This window comes from Streptopelia decaocto (assembly GCF_964273445.1).
Source record: "Streptopelia decaocto genome assembly, chromosome: 5".
Classification (NCBI taxonomy): Eukaryota; Metazoa; Chordata; class Aves; order Columbiformes; family Columbidae; genus Streptopelia; species Streptopelia decaocto.
This window is the reverse complement of record NC_138659.1, coordinates 34,327,683-34,346,469: the sequence shown is the minus strand read 5'-3', so window position 1 is coordinate 34,346,469 and position 18,787 is coordinate 34,327,683. Positions and strand designations below refer to the sequence as shown.

The 18,787-nt window shown below is 51.9% G+C and overlaps 1 protein-coding gene across 2 annotated transcripts in view; it reads left to right on the top strand.

The window, feature by feature from the left end:
- The window catches only part of CDH23 (cadherin related 23), a gene marked incomplete at its 5' end in the record, with an annotated part of 191,770 nt that overhangs the window by 103,722 nt on the left and 69,261 nt on the right, over window positions 1-18,787 (top strand). For both annotated transcript variants that reach the window (XM_082054336.1, XM_082054337.1), the window contains 3 exons: window positions 669-857; window positions 9,229-9,378; window positions 10,164-10,322. In XM_082054336.1, the coding sequence (XP_081910462.1) occupies window positions 669-857; window positions 9,229-9,378; window positions 10,164-10,322 (498 nt within the window). The remainder of the gene's footprint in view (window positions 1-668; window positions 858-9,228; window positions 9,379-10,163; window positions 10,323-18,787) is intronic.

The following is an 18,787-nucleotide window of genomic DNA, read 5'->3' as shown; positions in this document are numbered from 1 at the left end:
GGAGTGCTCTTTGCTCCATCGTGGCTTCCCTTGTTTTGGGGGCTGTCACACAGAATATCAGGGATTGGAAAGGACCTGGAAAGCTCATCCAGTGCAATCCCCCCCGGAGCAGGAACACCCAGATGAGGTTACACAGGAAGGTGTCCAGGCGGGTTGGAATGTCTGCAGAGAAGGAGACTCCGCTGCTACCCTGGTCCAGGCTCTGGCACCCTCACCCCGAACAAGTTTCTTCTCAAATTCAAGTGGAACCTCCTGTATTCCAGTTTTTCTCCTGCATCTCGCAAGGCAATATTCTGTTTTAAATGCTTGTGGTAGGGAAATCACCTATTCATCCCCCAGCATGACTCTGAGTCCTGGCAACATGTTGCATGGTAGGGGCAAGTGAGATCTTGGCCACAGCCATCCTGAGGGAAACATTAAACCCCTGGGAAGGTTTGTGAGAGTGCTGTGGGTCTGCAGCACGGGTGATGGAAGAGCTGGGTCAACACCTGTGGGTGTCAATGGGTCAGCGGTGCGAAAGGTGCTCATGGTTAAGGGACAAGAGTAGAACTACCTGAGCATCCTTCCTTGGCAAAGTGGAGGAAGCAAAAGCTTCACAACACACACACTTTCTTTTACATTTATTCTTTGAAAAATAAAGGCTGCCCTGTTGTTTTCCCTCCTTGTAGGGAACGGAGCTGAACGATGACCGCACGCCCTCCAATGCCACCGTCACCACTACCTTCAACATCCTGGTCATTGACATCAACGACAACGCACCCGAGTTCAACAGCTCAGAGTACAGCGTGGCCATCCCTGAGCTGGCCCAGGTGGGCTTTGCCCTCCCCCTCTTCATCCAGGTGCAGGACAAGGACGAGGTGAGGTGGCCTCTGCCAGGGCTGCTTTTGCCCATCTTTTGTAGGGGAACACTGGTGTGGTTTGGGGGGTGAAGGGAAGGAGAAGTCATGGATTAACCTGGACTGAGGTGCACGGTTATGTCCTGGTAACTATATTTCAGCTCTTACGGCCACCCTTGCTGCATCCCCCGAGCGCAGCCGTGGTACATATCTCGGTGCAGCGGGAATTGTGCGGCCACTGAGAGCCAGAAAATCGGATTGTGTGGGATGCTGGTCCTCACCCACTTCTGAGGGCTCTTGTCAAGCAGTCCTTTGCCAGTCTGTCTTGGAAAGGGAGGATTTCTGCAAGGGACCCACCAGGGAGCCAAAGGACGGGTTCCTGGGCTCTCTGTCCCGGCGGGGCCGTGTACTGCTGCCGTCAGGGGGAGACGAGATCCGCACTGGCCTGAAGGGATTAGGATACCAGTTCATCACCGCAAGTGAGCCGCTTGTTCCCCCCTCATGTTAACAAAGCTCCTATTTATCACGCGCCGGTCTGTGCTACGGAGGGATTGCAGCATGTTTTGCAGCCTGGGGCTTGCAAACCTTCCATTACTCTGATTATTTGGCTTGTGCAGTTCACGTCTGGCTGCTCCAGTGTGCCGGTGCCCTCGGAACCCGCCGCGCTGCCTGGGTGTCTGCCTCAAACTAGTGCTGACACCTCATGGTGAACCTGAAATCCCGCGGAAAGGCGCTGGCTACGGGCTCCTGCTGCCCCGTTCCTCTTCGGGCCAAGAGAGAGATGAGGGGAGAGGGTTTGTCAGGGTAAATGGCATTGTCAGGATGTTTTCCTGATGCTTCAGGTAAACTAAGTTGTAGCGCTGAGGGATATGAAACAGAACCTCTCCCCCTGCTCCCCGAAATCTCAGCAGTTCAATTAAAGGGGGCATCTTCCAAAAAGTGGGCAATTATAATTTGTGGCTGGAAACCAGGGGCTATCAGGCCGAAATGGTGGACTTGTCTTTCCCCAGCCCTGGTTAAATTCCCCAAGTCTCATAAAGCCACCCAGAAATCCCTTTTTTTGTTTAATTCTCGTGAAGTGATTATGACACAGAACTAATCACCTACTTGTGACATGATGTCACCACCCGGGAGTTATGAGTTCAGCCTGAAGAGGTGCAGATGAGCTATTAAGCAGATAAAGAGACTGTTTTCTCTTGAAAATGTCAATTGCTAATAAAGAAGATATGGATATGACAGATGCTTAGGATAGTTCCTGAATAGAGCCGCTGTCATGCCTTCTGAAAGATGTCAGCAGAACCATTCTTGAAGGGCATTGTAACACTTCTGTTTGTGCCAGAAGGATGAAGGATCTGTCATTATTTCTGGTTAAAAAGCTCATTTTACTGGAGTGACTCCCATTCAAGAATTCACTTTTCAGCCTTGCTAATTTTAGAATGGGAGAATAAAAAATAGCCTTGCCTTCCCAATTTTGCGAGTAAAAAATAGACTCATTCTTTTGGTGCTATTTCTTTAACTTGCTGAGATTTCCCCAAAAGAACTGGCTGAGATTTTTAGAACTGCTGAGAGTGGACCTCTCTGCTAAGGGACTTTTACTGTATGTGTCATATTAGCATGGATCGCTTTGGCCACAGCATTATTTCCTCTGATAAGAAGCACGGGAGAGCTGACGTCTTGGAATATCTGGAGGGAGGAAATTTATAAGCAATTGGAGTTTGTTTTCTGCATTATCCTGTGGGGGATCTTTCTCATTTCCCTTATGGATGCTTGCAGCTGGATTAACAGTCAAGGTAGTGCTTTGGGGGAGAAAACAAGATACCCAGGTTGTGAAAAAGATGTATATGAGATAGAAGTGGGACCGCATCTGCATCCAGGTTTGTTCTAGCCCTGCTTCCTGGGCAGTGTATTTATAGAAGTCCCAAGAGCCCCAACCCTTCAGTAAAAACTTAGAGGACAGGAAGCTGGTTGCCTGACGGTGGTATTTTGTACGCTCAATTACCTCATACAAGTTGAGAGGCTTTTACAAAGTGTCTGCATGTGACGGAGCTGAGATATGGCCATGCTCTCTCATCTCCCGGTGCTGTGAGTGCAGGGGTGAGACGGCAAAGGACCAAGGTCTTCAGGCAGGGATGTGACTGAGGACGTGGCTGACAGAAGCTATTTTGCCAACACGGCCATCACGCTGGAGATGACATGATTCATTTGTGTTAGGGGCAAAGGAGAGCAAGAAGAGAATTATATGTGTCTCTGGGGAGAGAAGCTAAACAAATAAATGAGAGCAGATGGATGGAGACACATGAAATCAAAGGTAGAGCCTTGGGAAAGATCGTTTTGCTCGAGTTGGGTCTCCTGCCTCCCAACCCATGTCGTTAGTCCAAGGAGAGGTTGGTTTCTGTCTTAAGCAAAGCCATCCAGCTGCCTTCTGCCCCTGCCCCAGCAAATCTGGATGCTGTTCCTTCAGCCCTCATGTTTGGGCAGGTCCTACTTGGACGGTGCAGCCCACGCCTGACCCTTTCCCCACGCAGGGGTCCTGTAGGGCTGGGTGGCTTTGGGGGACCCGCCTGCCATCACACTCCAGTTGTGCCATTGTAGAGCTGGCGAGAGGGGTGTACTATGGGTCTGGCCCTTAAAACATTCTGCGTGGGCCACCAGGCCATTAAGGTGGTTTTTATCCATTTTTAAATGGTGGGTTTTTGGTCTTTCTTTCTTCTGGCGTGTTCTGCACAAACTCAAATGATTGCTTTTTGAAGGAGTTAGATTAAGCGATTCAGCAAAGCACTTAAAAATGTATTTACGTTGCACACAAGACGGCGCGTGAAAGCGTGCTCTTGATTTTCCCTCTGTGTTTAAGTGCCTTTCTGGAGCTCGGCTGGCGTTAACGCCTCAGACAAGGGACCCAAGCAGGGTGCCCCCAAAGAGAAACCTGTTCCTCTGAGTCTGTCCCTTGCAAACTCCCAGCTTGTGTCCCTCAGATGTGGCTGCAGCCTTGCTGGGAGAGGAGCTGGCAGGGGCTGCGGTGGGAAGGGGAATATCTCCAGGAGCACGCGCCCGGGTTGGGCCGAGATGACCCCAAATGTGGACTCAGAACGCAACCAAGAGGTTTTCAACCAGCTGTGCTGGCTTTGCTTCTTGCATTCTCTACGGCTTACTGAAAACACTTGAAGGCAGGAGAAATCAGTGCATGGGGTTTGCAGATTGTCTTGGACCCGGTGTTCTGTGAAACAAGGAGAAAGCGTTAACCTCTGCGTGGCTGAGTTTGTGTCTCTGCCAGATAAGCAGCAAACCACTTGAATATCTTTCCAAGGCTGTTTGAGAGCTGATTATAAAAATCTGTGAAGGTTTCCTGGTATTTAGACTGAGCTCGACTGGACACTGCAGAAGACCTCTATGTGTATTCATACACACTCCCAGACTAGGGCTGGATTCTCCTCTCAATAGATCAGCAGGGATGAATAAATCCTGTGTGTGAAAAGGAAGATGAAAGCCTTGAATTACTCAGTTTTGCAGCAAGGTGTGTTTCCAGGTTGAGGCCAAGAGCCCTGAGCTGTGGAATAAGCTCACATTCATTTATTAGGAGAACTGTTTAGCTCAGGCTCCTGTGCTCCAAGGCTGGCTGAGGTGGTGGTCATGGACATCCTCGCTGGATATGCTGCTGTTTTACGACCTGATGGCTTGATGTAGTATTTTAGGGAGAAGATAAGGGTTTGATGCAGGAAAAAGAGCAGAGCATCCTTCAGGGCATTCCCCATTTGATCTTCCTGTCGCTGCAAGATCCACAGAGGTGTATTGAGAACAGCAGTATTTTCGCAGGGCATGCCGGAGAAACCAGCTCGTCTGCCCTGGGTTTTGCTTGATTTTCCTTGACACGGTTGACTGAAGAGGAAGAAAAGGGCAGAGGCTGTATAAAGCACAACTATGATGGTCTGACATTTTAAAATAATTTGGAAACCGTTCTCCAAAATAAGCATATTGAGGAAGATAAATGAGAAATTTTAAAAGAAGAAAATCCAGGCCAAGGGAATACACGGTATTTGTTGTATAAAGCCACATCAGAGACTCGCATAGGGATATTACACGTGCCCATGCGTGTGCAGGTGCAATATATGAATCATCCGTAGCATATATATGCATATGACAGACATGCACACTATAAATATGATCTACACAGCAAGGAACTGTAAAGGAGAATTGACGGCACTCGAGTATTCTCTCCCAAAAGTGCCAGCTGCCAGTCGGGCTGAATTAGATTTCACAGGGGTTTTTGCAATACATGGAATTCACCAGCAAATTACCCTTAAAGAGGGAAAATCAATCATTTGGAGCAGAGATAAGCTGGAGGCGAGGCAGCCTCGGATTGATCCCGTCTGTGCAGGCGTGTGTGGAATTCAGCAGATAACCTGGGGAGCGGGAAGGAGAAACCTGCTCCGGGTGGGGGCCAGGACTGACGCTCGGGATGGACAGAAACAGGAGCAAAGGGCCGGGAAAGACGGGAAAGGCTGGGGACCATTTTGCTCCAGGCGTCTCGCATCACCCATGACCCGTCCTTAAGGACGACGGTGCTGTGCTCGAATGGGTGCTGGGAGAGAGGCAGGTAACTCCAGAGGGGCTGTTCAGAGCAGAGTTAAATGCCTTGAAGTGGGTGGAGAGAATAACCCTCTTTATGCCATGTGTTTTCAAAGACAGAATTAAGCATTATTTGTCTCGGACTAGCTAGAACCAGGCATAAGGTATCCAAGCCGCACAAAGAGGCACTAATTGCTTTTCTTTTTTTGCCCTGTTCCTCCTCCACCACTCCTGAACTCTTAGCACTTTCCTTTCTTTGCAGACTTGCCAGAATGGGGGACATTAAACGCTCCTCAGCTTTTTGTAGGTAATAGCTGGTGCCTAGAAGGTATTTGGGAAGGAAACTGGAGTGATGCTGGATTTTGCTCTTCAGAAAGGCAAAGCTCTCCGTTTTGGAAAAGCAAAGTTGAGCTGGGGAAGAGAGAATCCAAGGGAGCCCTGTACCACGGAAAGAAGCAAACTTAGGATCCCTGGCTGCTTTTCCCAAATGGAGCTGACTTTGTGCTGAAAATGCACGCAGGCCACCAACCTCCCTCCGCAGCCCGGTGGTCCCAGAGGGTGGTGTGGCTGGGGAAGGGTTGTTTGCTTGCCTAGAGGTTTGGGTTATTCTTTTTTACTTTGGGTATTTGCGTAGCTGTTGGTAAGCGATGCCAAGTACTTGCTTGGACTGGGGAAAGGTTGGATCATTTCTGAAGGTTTCCATGCGTACTCCCATGAGGAAGGGGCTGGGTGGGAGCAGGAGTGATGGATGAAGCCAGTGGGCTACGCTGGGTGACAAAGTAGATAAAGAGCTCAGGGTTCATCCTCAGTGCAAGCTGGAACAGCTGATGTGGCTGCTCCTGGCCTCTCCCTATGTGAGAAGGGGCTCCCCAATTCATGGTGAACCACGTCCTGTGAGCACGTTGCACGGGTTGGGAGAGCAGACTTTTGGCCATGGTTCATAGCAGATGCATGAGCAGGTCCATTAAAAACTGTTCAGACATGAAGCATTTGGGGTAGATGAGCCAGCAGTCGCTTGTTTGGGAGTCAGGTATGGGCGTGAGGTTGATGCTGGCGTTGTGGCAGCAGGGACACGGGCAGCTCCTATTACACGCTCGGAGGAATAGGCAAGGGAAGAAGAAATAATAATTATGCCCAACTGCAGCTCTGATTGTGTTTTAGCTGAATTGACATGAAATTTCCATCAGTTGCGGCTGCGGCTGGGCTGGGAGGAGCTGTGATTGCGGGGACGAAGGCGGCGGGTGGCAGCCCTGAGCCGCGGCAAGCGCTGACATGGGATGAGACAAGCTGGACAACGTGTGGCCACGTCCCAGCTCTGGGCACTAGTGAACTTCCTTCTGAAACCTGTTTCTTGATGGCTCGATTTGCTTTGGACGGCGGGTGCGTGCAGGCAGGTTTATTATGGTAGGGTTGCTAAGCTTTGGCAGGATGCTCATTAATTTATGTTTCTAAAGGAAGAGAAAGGTGCCGTTATCTTTTCAGTGATGGGGAAAAACCTCCAGCAGTACAGGGTAAAGGGTCAGAGTGGGGAAAAGAGCAGGTAAAGCAGGTTGCGTACCAATAACATGCCCCTCATCCCACACTCATCCTCAGCACCACAAAGCGATGGCGCTGGCAGAGCCAGCTCACCCACCATCCCAGCTCTGCGCACCAGGAGCTTTGCAAGCCCAGGGAGGCAGCGCTTGTTTTTCTTCTTCTTTGCATGTGTTTGAGATGTGTTGTTTGCTCTGGGTGGCAGGAGCAGGTGGGAAGGGGTGAGGAAATGTAAGCAGCTCCGCGTGGCTTCCTGCGGAGCAGGGGCTACTCGCTGGGAGCCGGGCTGAGCCAGCCGCTTCTGCCGGGCGGCTGATAACACTTTGAATATTCAGCTTTGCTTTCAGCCGTCCGCAGGGGGCTCGCGGGCTCTGGGAACCCGGAGCAAGGAAAGCAGCATGGGGGCAGAAACAAAAAAATAAATAGCTGAATAAATATATAAACGGCAACTCGCAGCAGCCCTCCCGAGAGGGAGATGTATCCCCCTTCTCCAGACCTCACGTGGGGAGACTGAGGCACTCAAGGGGCTGCTAATTAGCGATGGTGGGTATCTGGAGGCTGATCTCCTTCCCCAGCTGGAGGGGAATTAATCCACCCAGCTCTCTTCCCGCAAATACTTGGATTTCTTTTGATGTTTCAACTTTTATCTCGTGCCTCCAACAAACTCACTCCTCTCCAGCTTCCAAGACAAAATCCCTTGCATTTCATCGCCACGAAAGGTACTTTTTGTGTACTGCATGGAGGTCACCGGGCCCTGGGAGAGACACTGAGGGCTTGGCAGCAGAGCTGAGCAGAAATTCCTCAATGAAATGGCTTTTTGTTGCTGGTGGAAAATGGACATTTGCTATAAATTGGCAACTTAAGGATAAGGTATGAAATAACAGCTTGGGGTGTGTGATGCTTCCTCCTGCTGTTCTCCGTCTCCTCTGCTCCCTCCTTCCCAGGCTCTGTGCCGGTGTCGGGGAGCATCCCTCACTCATGCCACCGCCGCCACTTCCCAGTTCACCAGCAACACACCTTTTGGAAAGAGCTAGATTTGTTCCAAGACACGTCCCTTTTGTTACCTCCATAGGGATGCTGGACCCCTGTCATCCCCCCCGATGAGCATCACTGGGATCCTGGGGCAGCGGGTGCCCTTGGGGCTGGCTGGGTCTGTGGGTGCCCTCAGGGTGGGCTCGTGTGGCTCTGTGGGTGCCCTCAGGGCTAGATGGGTTCTGTGGGTGCCCTCGGGGCTGGCTCATGTGGTTCTGTGGGTGCCCTCAGGGTGGGCTCGTGTGGCTCTGTGGGTGCCCTCGGGGCTGGCTGGGTTCTGTGGGTGCCCTCGGGGCTGGCTCGTGTGGTTCTGTGGGTGCCCTCGGGGCTGGCTCGTGTGGCTCTGTGGGTGCCCTCGGGGCTGTGCGGCTCTGCTGGAGATGCTCAGCTTGTTCCCACTCCGTGGGGTGAGGGGAGGGTGGCAAGCAGGGATTCTGCTCGTGTCGCTGGCTACTCGGTGGACACGCTTAGCCAGCTTTTGCTATTAGTGCCCCTTCGTGCATTTAATCGGTCCCTTTTTCTGATAGGAGGGAGGTCATTCGGGGAAAATTGGAAATTGGGCTCTGGCAGCTTCTGCCCTGGCTTTTCCCGTGCTCCCTGGGCCGTGCTTTGGGAAGGGTGCTGTGCCCGAGCAAGGGGCCTGGAGTGCTGCTGTTGCTGTGCCGCTGGTCCTGCTGCTCTGCTAGCCACGCCGTGGGAGAGCAGGAGTTTCCAGTTCCCAGTTGGAGCTTTTTTACTGGAAAGACCCTTCTGCATGGGAGAGGCACCCGCGCTGTGCTCCCCAGCACCGGGCAATGAAATCCCAGCGTGTGATACCCAGTGTGGATCGGGAAACAGTAAACGGGATTTTCCCTCCAGCTGTGTGTTGTGCAGGCTCCTCGCAGGGATGTATTCCTTTTGCGTGCACATGGGGTTTGTGTAAAATGGATGCACGTGGAAAGATTTCTAGAAATCACATGCATTGTACACCCAGTAATCGTAAAAAAATGCAACCAAGAGTGCTTAAGGTCAGTGCCGAAGCCTGCGACTCAGTTAACCAAACCCGAGCAGAGAAACTCTCCCTCGCATCTCCGGTAATTGCATTTTCACGTGTCTGAAGGTGAAGGGCTGTGCCCACGCTACTGGCACGGGCAGGTTTGTGCGCAATGCACATGCTTTGCCATCGCATCGGTGCTGCTGTCCTGTGCTGACCCACAGCCTCACCCACAGCCATGCTGGGTCCTTCCTCCTCTGTCACTGTCACCCTTCCTCTCTCCCTTCCCAGGGACCCAACAGCGTTTTCGAGGTTTACCTGGTGGGCAACAACTCGAACCACTTCATCATCTCGCCAACCTCCATCCAGGGGAAGGCAGACATCCGCGTCCGCGTGGCCGTGCCGCTGGACTTCGAGACCATTCCTCGCTACGAATTTTCGGTACGTGTGCCGCAGGGGTGGGAGGAGGAAGCCAACAGCCTCTGTGCTTTGTGGGACACCTGTATTTTTAAGAGTGACCACTAATCAGTGACCATTCATCTCTCTAATCCACACTATAAAACTCCAGAGCATTGTAATATGGCAAAAAAAAAATGGAAATAATAATAATAAAGAAAAAGAAGGGTGTGAGGAAGAGATTTGCTCTGCATCTTCTCTCCTTTTCCATCATCCCAAGGCTCAGCTGCAAGAGCTTAACCGGAGTGTGTTCCCCTTGCTTTGTCATGGGGCTGTTAAAGCTTTATAGAGCAGAAAACTTGTGTTTTAGGTGCAGCCATCAGGCACCAAAGTTCTCCTCAGCCTCCTGCTCCAGCTTTGTCCCACTCTCTGCCCAAGCTGTACATTCTCAAGGAAGGCACAGCATCTCTTCAGCACACCAGTGGTGTTAGTCCTGGCACAGAGGGGCTTTCAGATGCTGGTGCAGAAAGATGAGCAAACCCTTCCTACCCTGCTCTGGGCTGCGGGGGGTGGCAGGTCCTGGTTCACTGGAGCTGTTTGGTGGTGCAGGGAGTTTGAGATCAGCTGGAGCTGAGCAGCTCCCACGGGAGAGGGAAGAGGCTCTTTTCTTCCTTTGAACTTCTGTGCTATGGTGGTTAGCATGGGGCTGGCTGCTCGCACGAGGGAGCTCAGGACAGGGTTGTTTTCTTCATTAGAAAAGAACAGATAGCTCTCCCAAGCTCCACAAACAATGTCTCCATCCCATCTCTTTGCCTTCCATCTCTGCCCAGCTCTTTGCAAATGAGAGCGTCCCGGACCACGTCGGCTTCGCACGCGTGAAGATTAACCTCATCAACGAGAATGACAACCGCCCGGTTTTCAGCAAGGCCCTGTACAATGTTAGCCTCTTCGAGAACACCACAGTGGGCACCACCGTCCTCCAGGTCCACGTGAGTAGGAGCATCCTGCTGCTCTTTGCTGTGTCCTCAGCAAGCACGTGGCTTTGCGGTGGCCATCACCAAGAGATGGGCTGGGGAGCCTGGTAAGGGAATGGTGGGAGATGCTGGCGATGGAGTGGGGTCTAGCTCTTCCATGGACTTTTGGAGCAGATGGCTTGACATTTCTTGGTCTCTAGGAGACCTATGGATGGTTCCCACCACACCAGGAGCTTGAGGAGAGTCCTGCACTGAAGGTCTCTCTGCAGACAGCAGCTTCTCCTGCACATGCTGGTCACGGTTGTCTTGTCTCTCCCTCCTCCTCACTGTGTGGAGTCCACCGAGTATTTTGGTTGTGTACATGGCTGGTGTCCCAATGCATATTCGCTGCCTCACTCCTACCTTACCTCTTATGCGAAAAGATGCTCCGGTACCTAAAACACTTAGCCACTTCATTGGTGAATGTGCAACAGTTGTTGTTCAGTGTGGGTTTTCTTGCTGCCCTGTTTGGAAGCACCATCTTCCTCAACCAAATCAAGGTCAATTGAGCCAATAAGAGGGTTAAGGATGGAAATTTAGAGGAATGACTGTATTTAGCAGAGCACGGTGTTAGATGTCTGGCAGCAGAACGGTGGTGACAATAGCGGGGCTTTTCCATAGGGCTCAACCCTCGCACCTGTGTTGGTGGGAGCACCCAAAATCCGTAGCGAGAAGATTTCCCAGGGCATGAGGGAGATGTCAGTCGATATCAGCGCCAATGCGGGGCACAGCAAGGACCAGAACAAAACCCTGCACTGAAAAATTACCTTAATAGGAAGCAAAGCTCATCTGGGATGGGAAATATGGAAGAAGGGAACATCAAAACCCCTTTTGGGCTTTGATGCGTTACTGCTGCTATCATTAGTCGTAGATGAATTTGCTGTTCTCCCAGATCCCACCTTGTCCAGGGTCACCCAGTCACGCAGACCCAGAGCATAAAAGCCCTGAAAAAAGGCTTGGGTGTATGCGCCTTGTGCGTAAGTGTGTTTACTCTACAAACAGATGGTACGAAACTGTACCGAGCCCCCGAGCAGTTCCCATCTGACAGTTATTAATATTTCAAGCAGATGTTTAGCTAGTCAGGCCGTCAGACACCAAACAATGGGATTGTTACTGCGGCTTCTCTTTCCCCAACTTCCAGCTATGCCAGCATTTTGGAGTGAACGCAAAATGCCAGGAGTTGAATCCTCTGTGATAAATCAGAATGGATGCAATTAGCGCTTGAAAGCCAGATTGCCCTCCCAGCTGATCCTGAACTTTTTCACAACCCTCGTAAAGTATGAGCTCCTCCTGCCGCCGCTCGCCTTCGAGGTGCAGCCCCTGCTCGCCCCCACAGCACTGCCCACCCGTGCTGGGCATCTCCAGCTGTCCCACGTGCCACCGACAACAGGGACCACACAAGGATGTCACCACTGAACATCTGCTTTCCTTGCTAAGAAATTCCTCTTCTTTTTCCTACTTTCCTGCTTACCTGGGAGCTCTTTATGGGTGTTCACACACAGGGGTTGGGGTTGATTTCTAAAGAAAACACCATCTTAGTGCTTTCTTTAGACTTTCTAAAGAAAGTCTGGCTGGCCACGTGGGGTGCCCAGTTCTTTGGTGGCCACCGAATGACATCCTCATGAAAGGGGACTTCTGTTGGCTCCTCCCTTGCTCAGTGCTGCAAAATGCCCCTTTGTGCATATACGTGCCGTGCGTTTTGAGGGGCAGCGGGTTTCCAGGCTGCTCAGGACAGTTTTCTGAGACGGGGATGAAGCAGGGGGTGTGTGGGCTTGGCGAGCAGTCACCAAAGGGTGGCAGGAGGCTCCCCGGCAGCACCGCTGGCAGGGCCGGGCAGGGCATCGCTGCCAGATCAAGCCACAAAAGCCATGGGAGCTGAGGTGATGGGAGATCACTGATCTTCTGCCCAACCTGATGTCCTCGGGAAGGAAGAGAAGTTACTCCCAGCAGCCCACAAGACGCCGGGCTGGTTGCCCATCGTCCTGCAGGTGCTTTTCTGCTTGAGCCCCCTGGCTGTGCGTGGTGGGGTGGGTGTAGGTGAGGGGAAGGGGTTTTCTTCGTGGCCTGGGAGGAGCAGCGAGGTGCCCTGCTGAGCAAGCCTGCTCCTCACTGCCGCCCTTTCCCGCCGCCCTCTGCTTGGCCAGCCGAAAATGGAAAGGAGAAAAAACAACACACACAAAAGAGCAAGCAGACTTCATTTGTGGTGACAAACGGCCGTTTGTCTGTGCAGCATTTCAGCTCCTAATGTGGGTGACAGTAGAGAAACATTGCCTGTTACACGTCTAAATCAAGTGTAAAGCAAGCCCAAGCGCAGGCGGGCAGCAGGGATGCAGAGCCGCTGCTTGTGCTTCGCTCTCTGCCTCCTTCCCTTGGTGCAGGGACTCGGGAACGCGCCTGTACGGTTGCCTGGGCAAATGCCGGTGACTTCCCTAGCACAGCTCAGCAGTGTTCGCCCTCTAGGATTGTATTTGTTTGCTCTTTAGTCTCTATTTCGCATTCCCTCCATCTCCTGTCTGTCCATTCATCTGTTTAATTCTGCCTGTGAAGTGCATTTATCATACAGATTCGGGTAGTCATTTGCTTGCACGAGAACATCTGGAGAGCGCAGGTTTGACATGAATGACTCCTGCGATGTGCAGGGAGCCTGCAGCGTGCCCAAAGGCAGCTTTAATCCCTGCCTCCGCAGTCCTTATCTGTGCAATAAACCCCTTAGGGCAGGGATTCCTTGTGGGTCACGTTTTGCAGAGACCAGAGGAGGTGCTTACTCCGGTCAAGCTTCCCGTTGTCCTGTAACATAACTAATTGCAGTTGGGAGTTATGCATGCGTTGCAACTCAAGAGCAGAGCGGAGCAGGGAGCAGGCTGTCCAGTGCGCTGCAGTTTTTGGTGGCTTCTCCCAATGCAAATGTCCCTTTTCCCCTGTCCCGAGCCCTGCTGTGCAGAGGAAAGCTGGGTGGAGGCGGTCGGAGGTCCCACGCAGTGGCACGTTCCTTCTGAAAAGACGCAATAGAGCAGGGTGCTCATCAGAGCTCCGTCTGAAGAAATGGGCAAGTTCTGCCCCAGCTACCAACAGAGAGTGAAATATTATTTTTTCTTTTTTTCTGAAACAACTGGCCATGAAGCCTTTTAATAACATCACAGAAAAAGTCAGAGAAAGAATTTCACACTTCTTGAGCAAGCAGGTAGCTGGTATAACTTCATGCCTTCCAGGAATGAGAGGTACTGAGGACCTAAGGCTGTACCTTAAATTAACTGGGACCCTGGCATCCCTGGTCAAGGGTGGCCTGGGCTGGCAGTGGCTTTTGAGGGGTGCTGGCTTTAGAGGGGTGCTGGCTTTAGATGGGTGCTGGCTTTTGAGGGGTGCTGGCTTTAGATGGGTGCTGGCTTTAGACGGGTGCTGGTTTTTGATGGGTGCTGGCTTTAGATGGGTGCTGGCTTTAGATGGGTGCTGGCTTTTGAGGGGTGCTGGCTTTCCTGATAACAATGAGTGGGCTGGAAGGCTGTGCCCTGGAAAGGTGTGGTGAGCAAGGGTGCAGAGGGCTCGGGGCTGTGCGTGGTGGGAAAGACAGGGCTAGGATGGACGGATTCGGCCATAGCTGTGATCAGGGCCTGCCACAGGATTAGCAAACATGTTCCAGCAATGGTGACATTCTCGGGGTAAACCCCTTCAGCAGGGGAAGAACAATTGTGCAGGAGCAGGGCATGAGGTGGGGACACCCAGAAGGAACGTCCTCCGCTTTGGGATGGAGATCTGGGTGAGTTCCAGCACTAGGGAAGACCTGATGTGGGCAGTGTCTTGGTCCCGTTCGAGTCCAGAGGCAGCAGAAGCCCTCAGTGGCTTGTCCCCACACTGCTGCTGCTCTCCATCCTTGTCCAAGCTCCATCGTTGCCGCAGCAAGGAGTAGTACAGCTGCTTTGCAAGCTCTCACAGAGCATGTCAGCCGAGACGGGAGCAGAAAGCAAACTCCCAGGGACCTGAGCCCGATGGCTGTGAAGAGGTCTGATGCTGGCCAGGTATGAGGTCCAGCTGCTCACATCTCTGCTCCTTCCTTTCCCAGGCATGGAGGGTTTGGAAACTGTCCCCTGGGCTCCCGTCCCTGTGATGGGCCTCCATAAGGAACATTTTGGTGCCCCGGAGAGGGGAGAGCCATTGGCATTAGATAGATCTTTCAGCTGGGAAGCTCTTTAGGGTGGAAGAAGCTATGAAAAGGCGGCCTTGCTTCTGGGGTCACCAAGACCCAGCCCAGTGACCTCCTCCAAAAGGGAGAAGAGCAGGAGAGAGGTTCAGTCCATCATCCCTCCTGTCCTTTCGGTGATGCTCTGGCACCCCTCAGCTGGGCTCAGCTTGGTGCTGGCTTCCCAAAAGCCGGGCACGTGCCTCACTCTCCATTGCCAATGTATTTACTAGACCTGGAGGAATGGGGAAAGGGTCTAAAATGACCCAGCAGGTGGTAAGAATTAAGGGGCAGGAGGTTTCCTTAAGCTCCTCATACCCTACAGATCTGCACAGCGCAGTCTTCCTGAAAAGCTTCGATAACCAAAATCTTTAAAGCCCAAACAAACCAAGAGTAACTTGTTTTTAACACAAGAATGCATTTGATTTGCCTTGAAGGGTCTGGAGAAAAATGATTCTCCAGGGAAGTGTGGAAAGTAATCCCAGCTCCGTCATCCCTCCTCTCCGCTGTATTTATCTTAGACCAGCAGTACTTTTAAAATAACATCTACGGGATGGTTGTGCAGAGATTTGTCCCAAATCCTTGCTGAGTTAACAACTCCCTTCTCCCCGGGACCTTATCCTGCCACGTCCTCGCGAGGTTATGTGCTTTGCCTTGCCTTGATGTCCCTCTTGCCCAGAAGTACCTCTGCTCTGGGATGGTGCTGGGTTCCTCTCCAGGACGACCATCCTGAAGAGAAATCAGAAGGGGATGCTGAGACTTCTCAGAGCTTTGAAACGTTCCTCCTGACCCACCATGGCATTTCCAGGCAGGCTTGCTCGTGTGCTTTCCAGAGTTATCTTCTGCAGACCCTCAGGAATAGCCTGAGCATCCCCAGCAGTCTGCACACCTCCCAGATATGAACTGCGGTGCCTGGTTCAACCATCAGGTATCAATTTCAGCACAGGAATGGGTGCCTGTAGCTTGTCGTATGCAGCAAAGCGGGTAAAACAAGCACCATATTTCCTCATGGATTGATAATCTGGATCTGTAAGACAGCCTTGAGTTTTGAAAAACACTGTTTTACCTTTTTTTTCCCCCTCATTTCAGATTATTTTATGGAGGCGGGGATGGGGGGGGAAGAGAAGGTCCCTCTGTCTTTTTTGCAAATGCATTAGCCTGTACATTCTTATATAAATATATGTATATAGATAATTTTATATATATATATATATTCTGATTCACATTCCTTACTAGTCCCTTTCTGATCATCGTCCCCGAGACATCCATTCACCTGGATTCTCGCCTTCCCCCTCTCTGCGCTTCCTCAAGAGAAGCCTTGTTAGTAAGAGCCTAATGAAGTAAATGCGCTAATTAACCTTCCATTACTCTCCTCATTAAGGCAACCTTTAATTTGGTTGGCAAAGTTTCTCTCCTATACCACCCAGCTGTCAGTTTTCTCCTGCTGCTTCGATCTCGCTTTGGCCTCGCGTCGAGGATGGGAAAATCGATCCTGGGCTGATTTTGTTTCCCCTTCTTTGCAGCCAGCTGTAAATGCCACTCAACAAGAAAGTAATAATGTAGTTTTTCCACCTTGGGACGGAAAGTTGCAGACATCAATAAGCACCTATTTAAAATGCAAATCACTTTCTCAATCAGCCATCAGTCTGCTGCTGGAGATGCTGTGGTTCGTGGGCTCCGCATCCTGCCCAGACTTTGGAGAGATCCTGGGGTTGCTTTGGGGTGTCTGGCCTTGTCCAGCTCCAGGTGCATGTGGCTGATATGGGTGGGATGGGGCTTTGCTTGCAAAGCTGACAGGTTTCCTCTGGTTGTCTGTGCGGCCTCCAGGTCTCTCCCCACTCTGCATCCCTCCATCCCCACCTTCCTCCATCCCTTTGGCCAAGGGTACCTGCTGTCCCCTATCATCTGTGTAGCTGCTGCTGTCTTGTGTCTCTTGAGGACCTCCAAAGCTTGTCTTTCTCCTTTTCTCCCCAAGGAAGAAGTGAAGGCAGGGAGCAGAAATATTTTGGGTGAAAGGCAGTAGTTGTAGAGGGTGAATGGCGGCGCTGGCCGTAGCTCTGAGCCGTGTTTCTGTCTCACGTGGTGATGGTGCGGACCAGCCTTGAGGGAAAGCCTGTGTCACTCCTGGTTTTGGGGAGCTCACATGGGGTAAGGAACACAGCCAGGAGTGGGGAAATAACCTTGCAGACCAATGGCCGGGTGAAAACGCTCCCTGGGATGTGCATGCTCTAGGCTTCCGTGGGGAATCAGGTGGACAATAAACCATCCCCTGCCCCGTCTGTGGCTCCTGGGGCACCTCCCAGCCCTAGGAGGGGCGCGTGGTGCAGCCCATCCTCTCACAAGGCATCAGTGGTCAGAAGGACAGCGTGTTGGGATGCTGATAGCACAGGGCTTCTCCACTTCTCCCAGCTGACTGACCCTCTGAGTTTTGCTCAGGGGGTTGAGGTTGTGTTCTGCTCCGCAGGGGGTCACCTCCCACACGTGTGTCAGAAGTGGCTTGTCCCAGTTGGACATTTCTGATGCCCTCCAAGCCTGGACTTGGTCCCTGCTGCCAGCCCTTCTCCCCTCCCCGTTAGCATCTTAATTGATCTTGTTGTTCTCAATCCCCCTGAGTGCTCCAACTCCAGCTGTGCTTAAACAGAACAAAATCTCTTCCAATTTCCCCGCTGCTTAAAAGAAAATTGAATCCTTTATCTGCAAGAGGAGAGGCAAGCTGCAAATACACGAAACAGTAAATAGTTAAATAATCAAAGCAGACGAATCCAAATTGCCTGGAAAGTTAAACATGAATGGCTTGTCTTCTCCCTGCATGCTGCTCTTCTTTATTTTTTTAAAAAAAGAATATGCTTGCACTCCTTGTTCCTGTTAAATATTCTTGTCAATCCAGCTCTGTAAACAAAGGGAATGGAAGTGAAGGCAAGGAGGGAGTTACCAGCGTGATTGACGGACCTGAAGTCCCCATCTTTCTGTCAGGGCCCAGTGCTCTCTGGCTGTGTTTATCTCTTTAATCTAAATATCAATCCGTAAAGCCGAAATGGGGTGGAATAGGAATCATGACAGCCCGAGTGCTGAGGAGAGAGGCACTTATTGCAGTTTTTGCAGCCACTGCCCGTCCTGATGGAGCTGTCAGGGTAAATGCATGGCCAAAGCACAGAGTGGGGGGAAAGAAAAGAAAACAAAACAAAACCAACGGCACCCAAAAACAAAAAGCCAATTCAGCCTGTGAGATTGGAAAGCAAAACACGGGGCAAAGATAGACCTGCTCCCGGCCAGATTTTATTGTGCAAAGCACAAGCTGGGCAGCAGGATTCCCCATTCCCCCACTCTTGCCAGTGTCCCAGCAGGAGATGGGGTTGGGTGATTTCCCTTGCTACAGGCTGTGAGTGCTGGTTCCAGAGCTGGCTGGGGACGAAGGGAGAATCCTGCCCAAGGTGACGCTCGCTGCCATGCGGACACCCTGGCTCCACGCGTCCTCCTCGGCTGTCCCTTTGGGGCGAGCACCGCTTGCACCTTGCTGCCTCCTCCCCAGACTTGGTAGCTCTGTCCTTCCCCACCTGCACAGCTCCAGAGCCACCACCCCTGGGATTTTACCCCCTTTTCCCCCCAGACCGCTGGCACCCACATCTCTCCCAAAGCAGCTGGGGCTCCCACATGAACCCACACCTAGTGGGTGCCGTGAGCTGAAGCGACGCTGTGACAGGGGCAACGTCACCCTGCGGACAGGTGACCTGGTGCAGCCCCTCGTGCTGCTGACAGCTGCTGTTGGGGTGTTAAAGGGAGGTTAATTTGCTTAAACTGGGTATTAGAGAGCAATGAGGTGTGTAGATCAGCATCCCAAGATCCGTCACAGCAGCCAGGAGCGACTTCTGTCCCGGGCCAGAGGCTCTGCCTGTGCCTCTTGTGGCTGGCTGCTGTGTCCTAACCAACATTCTTCTGATACCTCTGGTTACAGGAACAAAACTAAGGCTCTCCACCCCCTGAAACACCTTTGAGAAGCGGCTGCTTGCTGTCGGATTGAGACAGGGGTACAGTTCCCAGCCCCTGGGCAGGGAGGACACTGTCCTCCGAGGGCTCAACCTGCAGCTTCTGGACCACAGTTTTCCTTGGGCTGAACGAGGAGCATCCCTGTTGCTCTCTCTGGGAACAGCAGGGATGTATTTTGGGCTTGATACTCCTTGCAGACAAGCTGAAAAGCTTGCGCTCTGGCTGGGTTTGCTTCACACTCAGAGCAACTGCAAACTGCATCTAGTTTCAGGGTGAATTATCT